The following is a 17,689-nucleotide window of genomic DNA, read 5'->3' on the forward strand; positions in this document are numbered from 1 at the left end:
TAGAATTTGTAGCTCCTTTCCAGCATTTATTTACTTGCTCCTGGCTTGTATTTTGCTACCCCAAAGTATATGTTTCCAGTTATTTCTGAGCTCAGTGATATTCCTTATGCAAAGACTAGGTTCAAAATAATACGACAGCACAGAGAAGCAAGGCCCCACAAATTAAGGTATCTTAAGAAATGTTGTTCATCTCCACCTTATGATTAAATTCTCTCATTTGAACCTTTAGTTGCAGTGGTTGTTGAACTGTAGTACCTGGGGGGGCAGCATAGGCAACAACTGGGGGCTTGTGAGGAGGGCTGATTTGCAGCCCACTGAACCACAGCCGTCTGTGCCTTAACAGGGCCTAGGTGCTTCTGATGCACACTAGAGGCTGAGAATCTGTTAATACGGAAATTTGCATTCACCCAAAATTGCTAATATTGGCCCTCTGGATTCAGGTATGGACAAGTGTCCCCTCTTATCCTACTGCATGCAATTTATTAACCCTGATATTTTGCCATGGTCTTGAGTAACCCGGGATTGCTAGCTGATAATTCTGGAAATTTTCCAATGCAACCTCTTCAAAAAAATCACTTTCACATTTACTTTGACCTAAGTACAAAAATATAAAGCCTGTGCCACCATCATATTCCTCTTAATAGCTTACCCTCCAATTTTATCCATCTCTTACTACTGAAGATAGCAGTCAATTAAAATTGAATACAGTACAGACAAACACCTTTTTACTCCCCTACTCCTACAAAACTCACATTTTTCCCTGTAGGAGAAATCATTTCTGGTTGTGCTTTGTAGCTCTGTACCTCACCTGCATTGTCTACAGTATTTCCTTCTATCAATTTACCAATCTCACTCTAAGCCTCTCTTCTGTTGCCAATCATTGTTCCAATGACTCAATCCTCCCATTAACTGTGATTTCCCAAATGGGCCTCCTATTGTCTTTCTTTATCGAAATCGAATCTGTCTTATGATTTCAAGTGCCAAAGGAACCAAAACATCTGTAGCTCACCTGGCAGTCCTGGGTTCTCATCACATTTATTTCTAAGTCTCTTATTTCTAAATTCACTTAGGAACATGAGTCCCTGTCTTATAAAGTCTGCTGGCTCCTTAACTAGCCAATGAAATGGAGCTTTGCATGTATACATGCACGTCCTCGCCTAGCTATTTGCAGGAACACTGAAAGCACCATCGTGCTGACTGAGAGTGCTTCCCATCCACCATATCCAGACTAACCCAGCCCTGTTAGCAGTCCACCACATTCTCACAGAGGCCACACAGTTCATACCTCTTGCCTGCTCCCTTCCTCTGAACTAGTTATAGACACTACTTATTGCCACTGTCCTCATCTCAAATCTCAGACCCAACGTCCACTTTGGAAGTAAACCTCAACACCCAGGCAGTCTGAACGTTGCTTCTGACACACCACCTCTCTCTTCAAAACTACAATGATTCTGATGGGGCTCAGGACATGCTACTTCAACATATGGCACCTTGGCATATTCGTGACTTTAAGCTGAAGGAGGATGAGAAAATGGCAGAAGTAGGAAGGTCACTGACTTCATCCGAAGCAGTCATAACACCCTGTGTGAGAGGTGCCCTCCCCTCTACCTGGAGGAAAGAAGCATCCTTATCTCTGAGGACAAGGGGATGCCAAGAAGAATGGGAACAAACAGGCCTCATTAGGTTTCCCCCAACTGACACTCAACTCATACTCCTTGACCTCACACTCATTTCTTCATGAATGTGTCCACTCTTTATAAAACCTAATACAAAAATATTCAGCTTAACTGTTTCTTTGGATCTTCATTTCCTTAGGAAGGCTCCTATGTCATGTAAAACTTACATTAAATAAACTTGAATGATGCTTTTCAGTTTAATTTTCAGACCTAATCTAGGACCCTAAGGGGGTCAAGGAAAACTTCCTCCTCTACATTAAACTGATAAAGACAGATTAACAGGAGAAATTCCTGTTGTTTTCTCATACTACTTCAGCTTAAAAGAGTCAACATGCTCAGGTGTCATATTTTGGGATGACATGTCCTGAATCCCATCAACTATTACTTAGCTTTTCTTGGTATGATCAATACACAGCCACATCATTAACTCCTCTCTAGCCACCAACAATTCTCAGTCAGTCCCAACATGTGAAACGAAGTATGACTCTCTGACAAACCTTTCCTTTTAGATTTATTAAAGCATTAAGAAAGTCTACCCTGAACAACTATCAGTCTTTACCCAAAACTAACTCTTCTGTGGTATATATGAACTACTCTAAAATTATCTGCTCTGTAGAAATGTATTTATTGCTCAACTATTATAGGAATCTATGTAAATGGATACATGTGTACATGTATAGTTTCATAACTAAATTTCTTTTATTTTGATATTATTGTAAGATGTAGAATTAGGTATTAGATAAGGATGCAGGTGCTAAACAAATCTGCTATCACTTTTAAAAGTCTAAAAGTCAAGACTCTCAGAAAAGATTATGAGTTACAATAAGAAAATTAGTTTCCTTTTCTTCAAATCCTGTTGGCTTTAGATACCAAATTCCTTGCTGCTGTTTTTCCATTTGCACACAGTGCACATTTTTTTAAAACAATGCACCTGCAATTGGAATTAACAGAGAATCCAAAATTATTAATGTAAACACCCCTAAATCAGGCCAGAGCATATGGGCCACTGTAGGTTTTTATTCTCTGTATGTCATGAATTTATAGACATGTATATAATTGAAAACTATTCCTAAGAAAGATGACAGAAACACAGAGCACCATCAAATTTAATATATAAGACCTCTGTTTCTTTTAAGGAAAGCAGAAAATCTTGAAGAAGGAGAAAAAAAAACACAACAGCGGTAATGATGACAGCAACAAACCCAGAGGTTCCAAGTTCCATAAAATATATGGCTGCCTACCAGAAGGCAAAAATCTCTAAGTGTAAGTTTTTCATTCAAGCTTGCCAAAGATCAGTTTAGTTTTTATTGCTCTGTGCAATTTCCAAATTAAGTGACTTCACCATGAGTGAGACTTTTTATGTAATACATTACATCATAAATTAACCCTAATAATGTTATAGCTTTTAGCATACACAGGTTGCTGCTTTGTCTGAGAATGTGGGAAGCGTGCAAAACAGTTAAACGCTAAGGAACAGGGGAAGCCACCAGTGCTCACCAGCAGATAAATAGCACAATGAGCTGGCATGGTTACAAGCCAAGTGGCACATTCTTCCCCGGATTTTGATTTGTTATCAGAGTTCCAGTGGAAAACACACACAGGAGGACGGCAGGAGAGGAAGCAGGAGGCCACCATGTCCGAGCGATCCCACCAGCCCGCTCCTGCTCACTGAGTCACTCACCTCGTAGCCTTTCTCCAGCAGGAACTCAGCCAAGTATGAACCGTCCTGGGAAGAGAAAGAAAATGGACAATTGTCAGGTCCATCAGAGCCAGCATAGAAGGCAGCCAAGACTAAGAGCTTTGAGCGAAGCATTACAAGGTTACATGAACTTAAATTAGGGATCATGGAAACCAAAATAAAAATGAGACAGATAATGATGGTAAAGAGAATGATGCTTCACTGTTCATTAAGCATTTCATAGATATTAGTTTGACTAAGCACACAGAAGCATGATAAAATGTCACCATTGTCACAGTTGTACAGTAAGAAACTGAAATCCAAGGAGGCAATATGGGGTGACAGAGACCATGAAGTTTCAGGAACAGATAGATTTGGTTTAGGTTTGTCAACTTCCTAGCTCTGTGAAGTATGCAAAATACATGTGGCAAAGCAGAAGGTCTTGGTGCAACAGCAACATAAAGCAGGAATGTGACTAATTCTGGCAGTTGTAAAAAAAGGAATCACTGAGGAAGGGATGAGATGGGAGCTGTGGGGACTTGGGGAGAGAAGAGTGAGAGTGAGGAAGAGTCTGAGAACACCCTGAGTTCGATGATACTGGAAAAGGGCACCGCAGTAGCGGAGAGGAGGATGGTGAGCACCTCTGCAGGGGAGGCCTTCCAGTTATTGGTGTGAGTTGGCTTCTAACCCCAGGGTTCTGAAAAGTCACTGAAAAAGGGTTTTAAGTTGGGATTTGATCAGATTTGTTATTATCAGTGTGTTATTATCACTGAGTATGCATGCATGTACACACATACAAACTCTAAATAAAAAGAGCATATTTATTTTTTATAAAATAACAAACTTCATTTCTATGTATCTTAAATCATGCAGTTAATCTCTACATAAAGATGAAGGTTCTGACTAAACAGAGATTCTTGACTAGTTTTTAAATCTTTTAAAAATTTCTGGGTAAGATGGAATCTATCTAAACTAAAATCTTTCATGTGCAACTAATTCAACTAAAAAGAGGCCACAAGGTGAGAGATCACTTTTCCAGAAGTACTATCAATGTCAATAGGCTTGTTCAGAAAATGAATTGAGTAGACATTTTGCAATCCATCCTGTAACTTCCCTTCTGCTTACCACGTGGGTCCCCACCATCCAATTCAGACCTAAACATTAAAATGGAGACTCCAACTACTGGAAATCTGTGTACACAAATGGACTTGGGAATCTTCGGATTTTCTTTGGTTCCCTCAGTTTGAAATAGCTTTAAAATATCCCTTTGAGCTTCAAAAGTTCCTACAGATATTCCAGGAAAAGAAAAATGAAGCAAGACTTATTATTATCATTAATTGACTTAAAGCTAGAATTGAAGACACCCTATGGGTCTTGAAAATGACATAGCTGCCAAGAGAGTGTTTACTACAGAAATGCAGAAGTCATGCAAATACAGGCAGGATGACAAGGCGAGGTATACAAGGGACACATCTGGTGGTTCATTAAAGCCTCCAGCAGACTTTCTTCTGACTTCTTGACATAAACATTCTGTTATAGACTCATGTAGAGAAGAAGAGAAATGGTTAGGCATACTCCTTTTCCTCTCAGTCTTATGACAGACAATCATAATTGCATGGTTTTTATATACCCAATATGCAAACTAAATCAGATAAGAGAGCTGAACAATTCAGACAGACAAGCCAGGCTGTCTACCTGACCATCCAAAATGTGAGAATAATGAGTAATCTTATAAATAATCTGTAAGAAAACAGCTTAATAGAAAATGCATTTACCATCTTTCAGTAGGTTGGAAAGCCCTAGAAAGTATGAAGTTTTGCTTTGTTTATTGTTGGTATTAAAAGTTAAAATATTTTATGTTCTACCATGGATGTATAGAATGCTAAACAACAACCAAAAAACGGCAGAGGACCAAGTGCTAGAGATGCATGGTCGCCAGGAGTGCTGTGCTTGTTTAGAAAGCTGATGCGAAACAGACCTGATCGAGACTGAACCCTGTCAGTAAGGTCTCGTTCTTCTCACCCAGGCCCCTTCTCAAACTTTCCAACCACACTGGAACATTCTGAACCAGCAGTGGCACTCGCTTCCTGCTTGCTTCCTTGCCAGGTCTCTCAAGTGATAGGGCCCAGGCTGCACAATGAGTGGGAAGTGCAGCAGAGCAGGGCTTCCCCTGGTCTCTGGCCTGAGGAACCCAGCTGGCCGCCCAGCATCCTCTCCCCAGGCCCCCCAGGAGACACAGTATCTAAGCAGACAGGCGTCCGCCAAGCCAACAAGATGCTTGTTACTGCCTCCTCTAGAAGAACAGGGCCGTTAGAGAATGCTTCAATCAGACTAATGACTGAAATGTCATGGTAACTGAGAACCTGCAACCAACAATAGATTCCAACACTTAACTCCTCAGAAACCAAGGAACTAATGGACTAAATTTCCAACTCATTTGCTATGAACACAATTATTCAGATACAAATTCCAACCTGTATTCAATCCTTTCACAGAAAACTTTTTAGCTGGAGAGATAATGTCCTACTTTGATTTTTTTAAATTTTGCACATGGTTATTAAGAGTATCCATTTCATATTAAATTCTGTACAGTTTTAAGAAGTCACTATGGCTTTAACGTTTTTCAAGACACAGCAATATTTTCTATCTTAATTTTGCAAGAACTAAACTTAGAAGGAATCCGAGGTACTGAAGCACGTGGAGGTTTAGCTGGCTGGCCTTATCACTATGAGACACAAAGCCAGGACTAGAACCCAAGTGTCCCATTATTTTGACCTAAGAAACAACCTCCTTCCTCACCCTCCTCCACCTGGGATCTAGCAAAACACATCAAAACCCAACATACTAAAGAAAGACCGTAACAGATTCATTTTTAAACCAAATTGACTTAGTAATTTTCCATTATAGAGTGTTTCATGGATTAAAGAGAGCTTCTAGTTTTAATCAAGTGGCCCAAATCCAGAGATGTCACATAATTCTAGAACACACCAGAGCTCAGGGAAGGGAGACCAGACTCGGCACCTAAGATTCCCAAGTCTTGTTTGGGCACACAGACTACTCAGGAAGCAGCATGGTGCTGTTTAGAGGTGGACTTCAAGTCGCTGTGTACATATGTTTTAGGCTTTAGGTCCAAAAGGGCAGAGCCACTGACCAGGGTCCAAAAGGGCCAGATGTGGATGTGCCTGATGCCTACAGCCCCTATACTTGGGTATCTCTGTTCTTCACCTTTCATGAAGTACTCAGAAATGTTCCAGATAAACACCCATAAAAATAAAGAGTAATTCCAGAAATCAATTGATTCATAATCTTGACAATAGTATGGAACATTACCTAAAATTTCACATCCACAAAAAACTGAAGGAAATGCAGAAAGTTTACTCCTTCTCCTAATGGCCACAGAAGGTTGAAATTAGCACTGAAATTAACCCTCATATCCACCTGGCATCCAAACACATAGTGCCAGGCAGTCTACCTTCCTGCAGATAAGAGACTAGCAGTTCCCTTGTCTCTTCAAACATGGATGCACTTATAGCCCAGATGGACAAATGAAAAGGGCACTTACACAATCTGAGAACCTGGCTCCTCTGAACTGCGTACTAAACCATTGAATAAGTTTCTGCCCAAGCACCATTTGGCAGCTGCTTTGAACAGAATAAGATATGCAGTATTGGGCTGAAGAAATCATGCCACTAATAAAATGAATTTCCTTGTTTAGATGATCTTAAGCATCAGAAAGAGCATCCCTTCTATAAAAAGAGAAAGTGCTCATTTGCACTGCCTTTTAGGCTTTTTAGCTCTTTATTCCAGTTAGTGTGTAATAAGCATCTTTTCAGCTAATTGCAATTACAGTATCAAAGGAATCTGTATTTCCAATAAGAGAAATACAAACACTCAATGATTAACAGAAGATGCTGTTTTGAATTAGAATGAAAACTTTCAATGAGAAGATCAATCACTGCAGTGTGAAGAATCCAGAGGCAGAATATATTTGAAAAGTATTTTGACCTGGCTTATGTTGGTAACACAAACCAGTGGACAAAATCTCTGTCACACTCACAGAATTCAAAAGGCCATAGTGAGTAATTAATGCAACTCTCTCATTTTACAGATCAGGAAATTAAGATTCAAAATGTTAAATATTTAATGTACAGTCACACAGTTAGGAAGTAACAGAACCTGCACCAAACACACATATCCAGACCCCCAGGCCTCAGAATTTTTCAATAAGAAATACTACAAAAAGATCTAAAATGAAGAAACTAGACTAATATCTATCAAGTAAAACGCACTAATGTATTACCAGAATGAAGAACAAGAATACAGCCAACAGTTATCAGTGTGGAAACTAACTGGTAGACAGAATGAGGGCACTATCAATATTTAAAACAGTATTTGAAACATTTCCTGGAGTCTTCCAAGTTGACAACTATTTCTCCATAAAAGCTTCTGTCACCAAAGAACTGACTTTCGCTTCCTTTGATTTACCTCCTGGTAGACAGCACAGTAATCCAGAAATGTGATCAATGAAAAAGGAATTGACTGCGCTCAGCAGCTAAGATACTCTTTCTGCAGCCACCCCTTCCGGCGGACAATCTGCTGGGAGAGAGACCTTCAGCAGGTACTTAGCAGTTGCATATAATGACCTTGTACATACACATCCAGAGGTGACAATTGCTCTGCTGCCTAAGACTTTCTAGCAAAACGTGATGAGCTGAAAGATTAAGTGCAACATTTGAGAAAGAGAGCAGACACCTCCAGTCACCCTACATAGTGATCTACCATTACCCAGAATTCTTCACCACCAAACATGCTCATTTTCAAAAGACTGTAATGTTAAGTCTTCTGTCCAAGATAAATTTTAAAAAAAGAAAAAAGTTTACATATGAAAAACATTATAGAGGGAAGAAATTACCTAAAAGCTCAATTGTAAAAAACATTTTTTTTTGCATTTGATGAGTTAAAAATGATGTGTTTTTTTTGTCGTCTTTTTTTTTTGTTTTTTGTTTTTAGTATTAACACTAAATAGTTTTTAGTGTTTGTAACCGTGTATGCTATTTCTTCTGGGAATTATTTATTCTTATCTTTTATATTTTTACCCACTTTTCGAGTAGGCTATATTTTACCAATTGGCTTCTTTGTTCTTTTAAGTATCTAGAACACATATTATAAAACTGACTAATTTTTACCTCCAATAAAAGCCACTCAAAATATATTCTGAAACAGGTTAGCAGATTTTGAGTGGCAGAACTCCCATAATTACCTGGTTTAAAATATATGTTCCTTTCAAATTGCAAATGGTTATTATAGACTATTAATTTAATGAGCAAGGAAGAATGCAAACACCAGACTTTGAACTATGGGTGTATTGCACAATCTAGCATTTATAATATCATTAGTTTCAACAGAGTAAAATAAATTTGTGTAATCAGGCAAATGCTGTAAGCAAAATGAGATTAAAGAGTTAAAATAAATGGGTAGAAATGAAAGAGTTATTAATAAGCCACAGAAAAATCATTTTTAATTACATGATAAGAAGGACAACACTCTCTGAGATACTCCAACACCACTCCAGCAAGTGTTTAAAAGCCTTGAAAGTAAATCCAAAGATGTTTGTTAACAGTGTACATGTGTGCTGGGTGTACATAACTTGTAGAAACATCAAGGGTGAGCCAACCTGTTCATCTCCACACCAATGAAAGTATGTTCAAAGAGTACCATATACCCCTGATTTTCATTCCTGTCTTATAAGCAAGCTCCTTTAATTCAAACCTCTGTGCTTTTCTCTCTCTTGCTTTCCCATTCTTAACACTCATGCTGAAGTTTTTATCCTTCAGAGGAAAAAAAAAATCTCTATATGATCTACTACAAATGATGATGATAACAGTCACACGAACAATAGTAGGCACTTATAAATAAATCACTTGGGTATGTCAGACATGCCCTAAAGGCTTTACATTTGTTAACTTAAATCTTCACAATAACCCTATGTAGCTGGCATTATTATTATTTCTATTTTACAAATGAGCAAACTGAAGTGACTTGAGAACAGGTAATCTGCCCAAGATTTCATTTAAACAGAGCAAGGATTTAAAGTATATATACTTTTACTGAATTATTTATATGGTCATTTTTCCATTAACAGGATCAATGACTCTATAATGATGGGCCTTCAGATGTTTTAACATAAAATTTGATCTCTACAGAATTTATTAACAATGCAAAGTGTCCCAGATTAGTGAATGTCAAACATCCACTTGGACCAAAGGTGTTATGGAATAGAGGACAGGAAGGAAATAAGAGATTTAGACCCTGCCCTATTGCTCTGAGAAGTATCTGGCAAGCCAGGCATTTCCTGGCCTAGATAGGATTATGCTTCAACATTGGCTCAGACCTCCACATTTCACATACATCAGCAAACCCACACGTGGATAAGATGAGAATAGCAACCAGGTAACCTGTATAGCTACTCAAAATGCTATGCGATCAGCAAGCACCAGATGCATGAATCATGAACAGAGGGTGGGTGGCAAAACTGCATAGATAAAGAAAAGCTGTGAAATAATACCATATTGACCTCTTCGATACTGGATGGCACAATGCCCTAGAGAAATAAATCACCACACTTGAGCATGAAATCAAGGTCAGAAAAAACAGAGGAAATATAAGAAGCATATCCTTGTTAAAATCCTTTTAAAGATTTGCCTAACTGGCCAGTTCAGTGCTGGTGTGAATAACTCCTTTCAAGTTTAGAACAATATACCAACTGAAGGTTTCTATAACTCATGGCTCCAAATACATTTGTATAGATCTATAAGGAAGTAAATAATAAATTACTGGTAAAACTCATGCTTAAATAATAATCTCTTTGTAGTAAATATATCCATACACTTACATATAAATCAAATATAATGTGTGTTATATATTTATCTTATATATAATATTTATACATTACATATTAATTTATCTATTTATATTTCATTTGCTTATATATTATATATTAACATATAAATATTAAAATTGTATGGTTTTGAAAACAGAGTTCCTCTTTCTTTTTCCCCTTCTCATTGTCTCTCAAAGTGACAGTCCATACAGTTAAAGGCTGTTTCTTTTCAAATTACAAGATTATGTAGTTCTAACCTAAGTGACTTATGGAGGAAATAATTTTTTGCATGTACTGTAACTAAAACAGAACTATACTGTGTTCAGTGCTCAAGGCTTAATGAGAAATTTTAAATTTGGAAGAAAAATAAAAACTTTGTATTGAAAAGAGAAAAATTATGAAATTTTTGTATTTTCATGATTTATTAACATTTCCTTTGTGTCAATTCTTTTTATATTGTGCCCTGGCTAAGAGAGGAAGACAAAACAAATGTACGTTTATGACCTTAAAAATAAATATCTTAAAAAGGTCAGAAATAACATATGGATATACGTGTATTGATGACTATACCTTTCCCCATTCTACTGCACATTCATTTAACAGGTTGCCACCAAAATGTCACTGTTAATGACAAGATAATTTATTATTTACAAATATTCTTGCTCTTCTTAACCCAGTTTCTCTCAGGGAAATAATTAATTGGCACAATCCAGTAAAGAATATTCTTAAAATATGAGCATGCTATGACAGTAGTGTCACTTAGCAGCTCCCTGATGCATTTCAGATCTGCTCTGCAACTATGGGGTCCCCACCACACCACTGTAAACATCGTAAATCACTGAAAAAAGAACACAAAATAAGAACTTGATTTGCATAATTTCAAATTCTTGAAAAACAGATAAAACTCAAGCATATGTACACAAGTGTAAATGGAGATATTTGTAAGCATCTACCCAGCTATATATCATAAAACTAATAAAGCCAACTAACATTCAGAGCCTGAGGACAGCTAAAGGATGGAGTGTTGCAGGAGTGACTGCAAATGACTGAGCTCCAGCAGTTACAAACCATGTTGATTTCACTGGAGTATGGTGTCTGTGGGTAGGGTCAGCTGGTAAAACTCAATTTTGTAGGCTAAGAAATCTCTCTATATTTATTTGTTAGGCTGTGCCATATATTGTATATTAGGGCTCTGCTATTCAAAGAACTTACGAAAAACCATTTTGGAGGAAAAAAAGTCATGTATTTAAAAATCTGTGCGTTCACAGTTCTTGCAACTCTCTCTCCTGCAACACTGCCTTTCAGGCTGTACAGTCCAGCTGCATTACTAGACAGCTCAGCCCTAACACAGAAATACAGTAAGCCTGTATTCTGAATGTTAAGAGCAGATAATGGGAAATCAATCCACTGATAAACATCTTTTAATATCTAAATGACTATGCAACACAATATAGTAAATAAAAATAAGGATAAGCTATACTTCCTATCTCTAAGAAATATATAATCTAGTGAAAGAATAAGGAATTGATACATCATCAACATATTAGCAATCATATTAATACCAACATTCATTCATTGTGCACCTTTGATGTATTAGGCAATCATATTAATACTAACATTCATTAATTGTGCACCTGTGATGCATTAGGCCAGCACTGGACAACTGAAATATATTGTGAGCCATATGGGTAATTTTGAAGTTTGTAGTAGTCTAATTTTTAAAAAGCAAAAATAGGTAAAAGTTAACTTTCATAATATGTTCATTAAATCCAATATATACAGAATATTACATCAATATGTTAATGAAAAATTATTGAGTTTTTACTGTTTGTTTATATTGAAGTCTTGTCATCTGTTATTTAACACTTACTATATATTTCACTTCAGATCTCAATTTTCTTCACAGATACTTGATCTGTATTTAAAATTCATAAAATTGACAACTGAAAAATTAGATTCACATATCAAAATCACATACTTACAGGTCTTAAAAAACTTGAGTGGATTAAAGATGGTGACATGAGAGGTGAGCCACAGACCTCCTCCTAAAACCACATATAATATGAAATATAATTTAATACAACAAATCCTGAAAGAGCAACAGGAAAGAAGGCTGCACCAGATTGCATACAACTGGAGAAAAGAGCAGACCTTGCAGAACAGGGTAACATACCAAAGCTGTGACTCAGGGGTGCCCAAGCCCTTAACCCAACCCAGCTCACAGCGGGAGTAAGAGAAACAGAGTGGTGAAGGAGTGGAAGCCTGGGACTACTGAACACCTAGCCCTTGAGATCTGCTCTGTGAACATGAACCTACATTGCATGGTGCTCTGGTGATTTGGTGCAGTTGCAAAACTAAGACAGGTGGAATACCTGGAGAGATGGAGATTCCAGCTGCTTGTGGAAAACAGGGATTCATATCTGGCTGATCTGGATGGGCAGTCAGAGAGACTTCCTAAAAGCGAGAGGGCTACAAAAGGGGCAAGGATTGCACAGAGCTTACAGCTCAGGAGAAAGGACAGGTAAACAAAATTGCCCCTGTGCACTCTGCCCAGCAACTTGGGAGCTTAAACGTCTTCAGGCTCTTCATCACTCTGGCTGGCTATGCAACTCCAAGGCCTCCCACCATGATATGCAGCCTGCTGTGTCTTCCTCCAGGCAATCCTGCACCTAGCTCAGGCTCGCAACACAGCAAACCCTGCCATGGCATTACGCCAGCTAGAGGAAAGCCCCACCTATGGAAGCTACAACCCAAAGCATAAAAGCTTACACCTGTGTGTTCAGCCCACTGGTCTGGCAGTGGAGACAGGCAGAGCAGCTGGGAATCAGGAAATAGCTCTTTCCTCCACCCAAGCACTAACACCACTCCCCTGGGACCTCTGACATTGCTCAAGGGGCTGAGCAGCTCCAAAGGGTACAGCTTCTGGGCACAAGAGGGAACCACAGACAAATTATGAAATCTGAAAGGAACCTGGTTCAAAGCAAAATTATGAATACACCAGAGAAAGATTCAAATAAAATTGACCTCATGAATCTTCCTGAAAGAGATTTCAAAATAAAAATCATTAACATGCTCAGGGAGGTACAGAAAAATAATCAAGAACTTGGAAATGAATTTAGGGTGGAGATCCAATCATTGAAGAACACAGTGGAAGGTATTAAAAGCAGATTAGATATGGTGGAGGAGACAATTAATGAAATAGAAATTAGAGAAGAGTAATACAAAGAAGCTGAGGAACAGAGAGAGAAAAGGATCTCTAGGACAGAAAGAATACTGAGAGAACTGTGTGATCAATCCAAACAGAACAATATTCATATTATAGGGGTACCAGAAGAATAAGAGAGAAAAAAAAAGAGTTAGAAAGTGTCTTTGAGGAAGTAATTGCTGAAAACTTCCCCAGTCTGCAGAAGGAGATAGTCTCTCAGGTCATGGAGGTGCACAGATCTCCCAACACAGGGACCCAAGGAAGACAACACCAAGACATACAAGAATTAAAATGGCAAAGTTCAAGGATAAGGACAGACTATGAAAAGCAGCAAGAGAGAGAAATAAGATCACATACAAAGGAAAGCCCATGAGACTATCATCAGAATTCTCAGAAGAAACATTACAGGCTAGAAGGGAGTGGCATAACATATTTAATGCAGTGAAGCAGAAGGGCCTCAAACCAAGATTACTTTATCAAGCAAGATTATCATTCAAATTTGAAGGAGGGATAAAACAATTTTCAGATAAGCAAAAGCTGAGAGAATTTAGCTCCCACAAACCATCTCTACAGTGTATTTTGGAGGGACTACTATAGATGGAAGTGTTCCTAATGTTAAATAGCTGTCACCAGAGGTAATAAAAAGGTATAGTCAAAGAGTACAGAATATGATACCTAATATATAAAAAATGGAGGAGGAAGAAAAGAAGGGAAAAAAAAGAACCTTTAGATTGTGTTTGTAATAGCATACTAAGTGAGTTGTTAGACTCTTAGATAGTAAGGAAGTTAACCTTGAAACTTTGGAAACAACAAATCTAAAGTCTGCAATGGCAAGAAGTACATACCTATAGATAATCACCCTAAATGAAAATGGTCTGAATGCACCAATAAAAAAAAAAAAGGTCACTGAATGGATAAAAAAGCAAGCCCAACTATATGCTGCCTAGAAGAAACTCTCTTTAAACCCAAAGACATACAAAGACTAAAAGTGAAGCGACAGAAAAAGATATTTCATACAAACAATAGGGAACAAAAAGCAGGTATTGCACTACTTGTATCAGACAAAATAGACTTCAAAACAAAGAAAATCACAAGAGACAAAGAAGGACATTACATAATAATAAAGGATTCAGTCTAACAAGAGAATGTAATTATTATAAATATCCATGTACCCAACACAGGACCACATACATGTGAAACAAATACTAACAGAACTGAATTAAAGGGGGAAATAGAGTGCAATGCATTCATTTTAGGAGACTTCAACACACCACTCACTCCAGAAAATGAGTAAGGACACAGAGGCACTGAACAACACACTAGAACATATGGACCTAACAGATATCTGCAGAAATCTACACCAAAACACAACAGGATACACATTATTCTCAAGTGCACATGGAACATTTTCCAGAATAGACCACATACTAGGCCACAAAAAGAGCCTCAGTAAATTCCAAAAGATTGAAATTCTACCAAACAACTTCTCAAATCACAAAGGTATAAAACTAGAAATAAATGGAAAAAAACAAAGAATGGTTATAAAACAAAGAAAACAAAAAGGCTCACAAACACATGGAGGCTTAACAACATGCTCCAAAATATTCAATGGATCAATGACCAAATTAAAACACAGATCAGGCAATATATGGAAACAAATAACAACACCGCCCACAACACTCCGACTTCTGTGGGACACAGCGAAGGCAGTTCTAAGAGACAGTATATAGAAATCCAGGCATATTTAAAGAAGGAAGAACAATCCCAAATGAATAGTCTAAAGGCACAATTATTGAAAATGGAAAAAGAACAAATGATGCCCAAAGTCAGCAGAAGGAGGGACATATAAAAGATCAGAGAAGAAATAAATAAAATTGAGAAGAATACAAGAGAAAAAAATCAATGAAACCAAGAGCAGGTTCTTTGAGAATATAAACAAAATAGATAAACCCCTAGCCAGAGTTACTAAGAAAAAAAGAGAATATACATACAAAAAAAGAATCAGAAATGAGAAAGGAAAGATAACAACAGACACCACAAAAATACAAACAATTATTAGAGAATAGTATGAAAACCTACATGCTAAGAAACTGGATAACATAGAAGAAATGGACAACTTTCTAGAAAAATACAACCTTCCAAGACTGATCCAGGAAGAAACAGAAAATCAAAACAGATCAATTATCAGCAATGAAATTGAATTGGTAATCAAAAAACTATCAAAGAACAAAACCCCAAGTCCAGATGGATTCACTGATGAATTTTATTGGACATTTAGAAAAGACATTATACACTTTCTCCTTAAAGTTTTCCAAAAAATAGAAGAGGAGGGAACATTTCCAAACTCATTCTATGAAACCAGCATCACTCTAATACCAAAACCAGGCAAAGACACCACAAAACAAGAAAACTACAGACCAATATCACTGAAAAACATAGATGCAAAACTACTCAACAAAATATAAGCAAACCGAATTCAAAAATACATCAAGAGGATCATATACCATGATCAAGTGGGATTGATCCCAGGGATGCAAAGATGATACAACATTAGAAAATCCATCAAAATCATCCACCACATCAACAAAAAGAAGTACAAAAACCACATGATCACTTCCATAGATGCTGAAATAGCATTTGACAAAATTCAGCATCCATTCATGATAAAACTCTCAACAAAATGGGTATAGAGGGCAAGTACATCAACATAATAAAAGCCATATATGATAAACCCACAGCCAACATCATACTTAACAGCAAGAAGCTGAAAGCTTTTCCTTTAAGATCGGGAACAAGACAAGGATGCCCACGGTCCCCACTTCTATTCAAGATAATACTGGAGGTCCTAGCCATGGCAATCAGAAAACACAAGGAAATAAAAGGCTTCCAGATTGATAAGGAAGAAGTCAAACTCTTCCTGTTTGCAGATGACATGATATTGTACATAAAAAACCCTAAAGAATCCACTCCAAAAATAACAGAACTAATACCTGAATTCAGCAAAATTGCAGGATACAAAATAATACACAGAAATCAGTGGCTTTCCTATACACCAATGATGAACTAGCAGAAAGAAAAATCAGGAAAACAATTCCATTCACAATTGCATCAAAAAGAATAAAATACCTAGGAATAAACCTAACCAAGGAAGTGAAAGACCTATACCCTGAAAACTACAAGACACTCTTAAGAGAAATTAAAGAGCACACTAACAAAAGGAAATTCATTCCATGCTCTTGGATAGGAAAAATTAATATTGTCAAAATGGCCATCCTGCCTAAAGCAACCTACAGATTCAATGCAATCCCTATCAAAATACCAACAGCATTCTTCAATGAACTAGAGCAAATAGTTCTAAAATTCATATGGAACCATAAAAGACCCCAAAAAGCCAAATCAATCCTGAGAAGGAAGAATAAAGTGGGGGGGATCTCACTTCCCAACTTCAAGTTCTACTACAAAGCCACAGTAATCAAGACAATTTGGTACTGGCACAAGAACAGACCCACAGACCAGTGGAACAGAATAGAGAATCCAGATGTTAACCCAAACACATATGGTCAGTTAATATATGATAATGGAGTCATGGATATACAATGGGGAAAGGACAGCCTCTTCAACAACTGGTGTTGGCAAAACTGGACACATACATATAAAAGAATGAAACTGGATTATTGTCTAACCCCATACACAAAAGTAAACTCAAAATGGAATCAAAGACTTGAATGTAAGTCATGAAATCATAAAACTCTTAGAAAAAAAACATAGGCAAAAATCTCTTGGACATAAACATGAGCAACTTCTTCATGAATGTATATTTCCAGGCAAGGGAAACAAAAGTAAAAATGAACAAGTGGGACTATATCAAACTTAAAAGCTTCTGTACAGCAAAGGACAACATCAGTTGAACAAAAAGGCATCCTACAGTATGGGAGAATATATTCATAAATGACACATACGGTACGGGCTTGACATCCAAAATATATAAAGAGCTCACGCACCTCAACAAACAAAAAGCAAATAACCCAATTAAAAAATAGGCAGAGGATCTGAACAGACATTTCTCCAAAGAAATTCAGATGGCCAACAGGCACATGAAAAGATGCTCCACATCGCTAATCATCAGAGAAATGCAAATTAAAACCACAATGAGATATCACCTCACACCAGTAAGGATGGCCAACATCCAAAAGACAAACAACAACAAATGCTGGTGAGAATGTGGAGAAAGGGGAACCCTCCTACACTGC

The 17,689-nt window shown here is 37.4% G+C and overlaps 1 protein-coding gene across 2 annotated transcripts in view; it reads right to left on the bottom strand.

Moving 5' to 3' along the window:
- Positions 1-17,689, bottom strand: part of GMDS (GDP-mannose 4,6-dehydratase) — a 775,818-nt gene that overhangs the window by 554,453 nt on the left and 203,676 nt on the right. For both annotated transcript variants that reach the window (XM_036888688.2, XM_057493757.1), the window contains exon 2: positions 3,358-3,402. In XM_036888688.2, coding sequence (XP_036744583.1) covers positions 3,358-3,402 — 45 coding nt within the window. The remainder of the gene's footprint in view (positions 1-3,357; positions 3,403-17,689) is intronic.

The sequence above is a fragment of the Manis pentadactyla genome, chromosome 16, assembly GCF_030020395.1.
Source record: "Manis pentadactyla isolate mManPen7 chromosome 16, mManPen7.hap1, whole genome shotgun sequence".
Taxonomy (NCBI): domain Eukaryota; kingdom Metazoa; phylum Chordata; class Mammalia; order Pholidota; family Manidae; genus Manis; species Manis pentadactyla.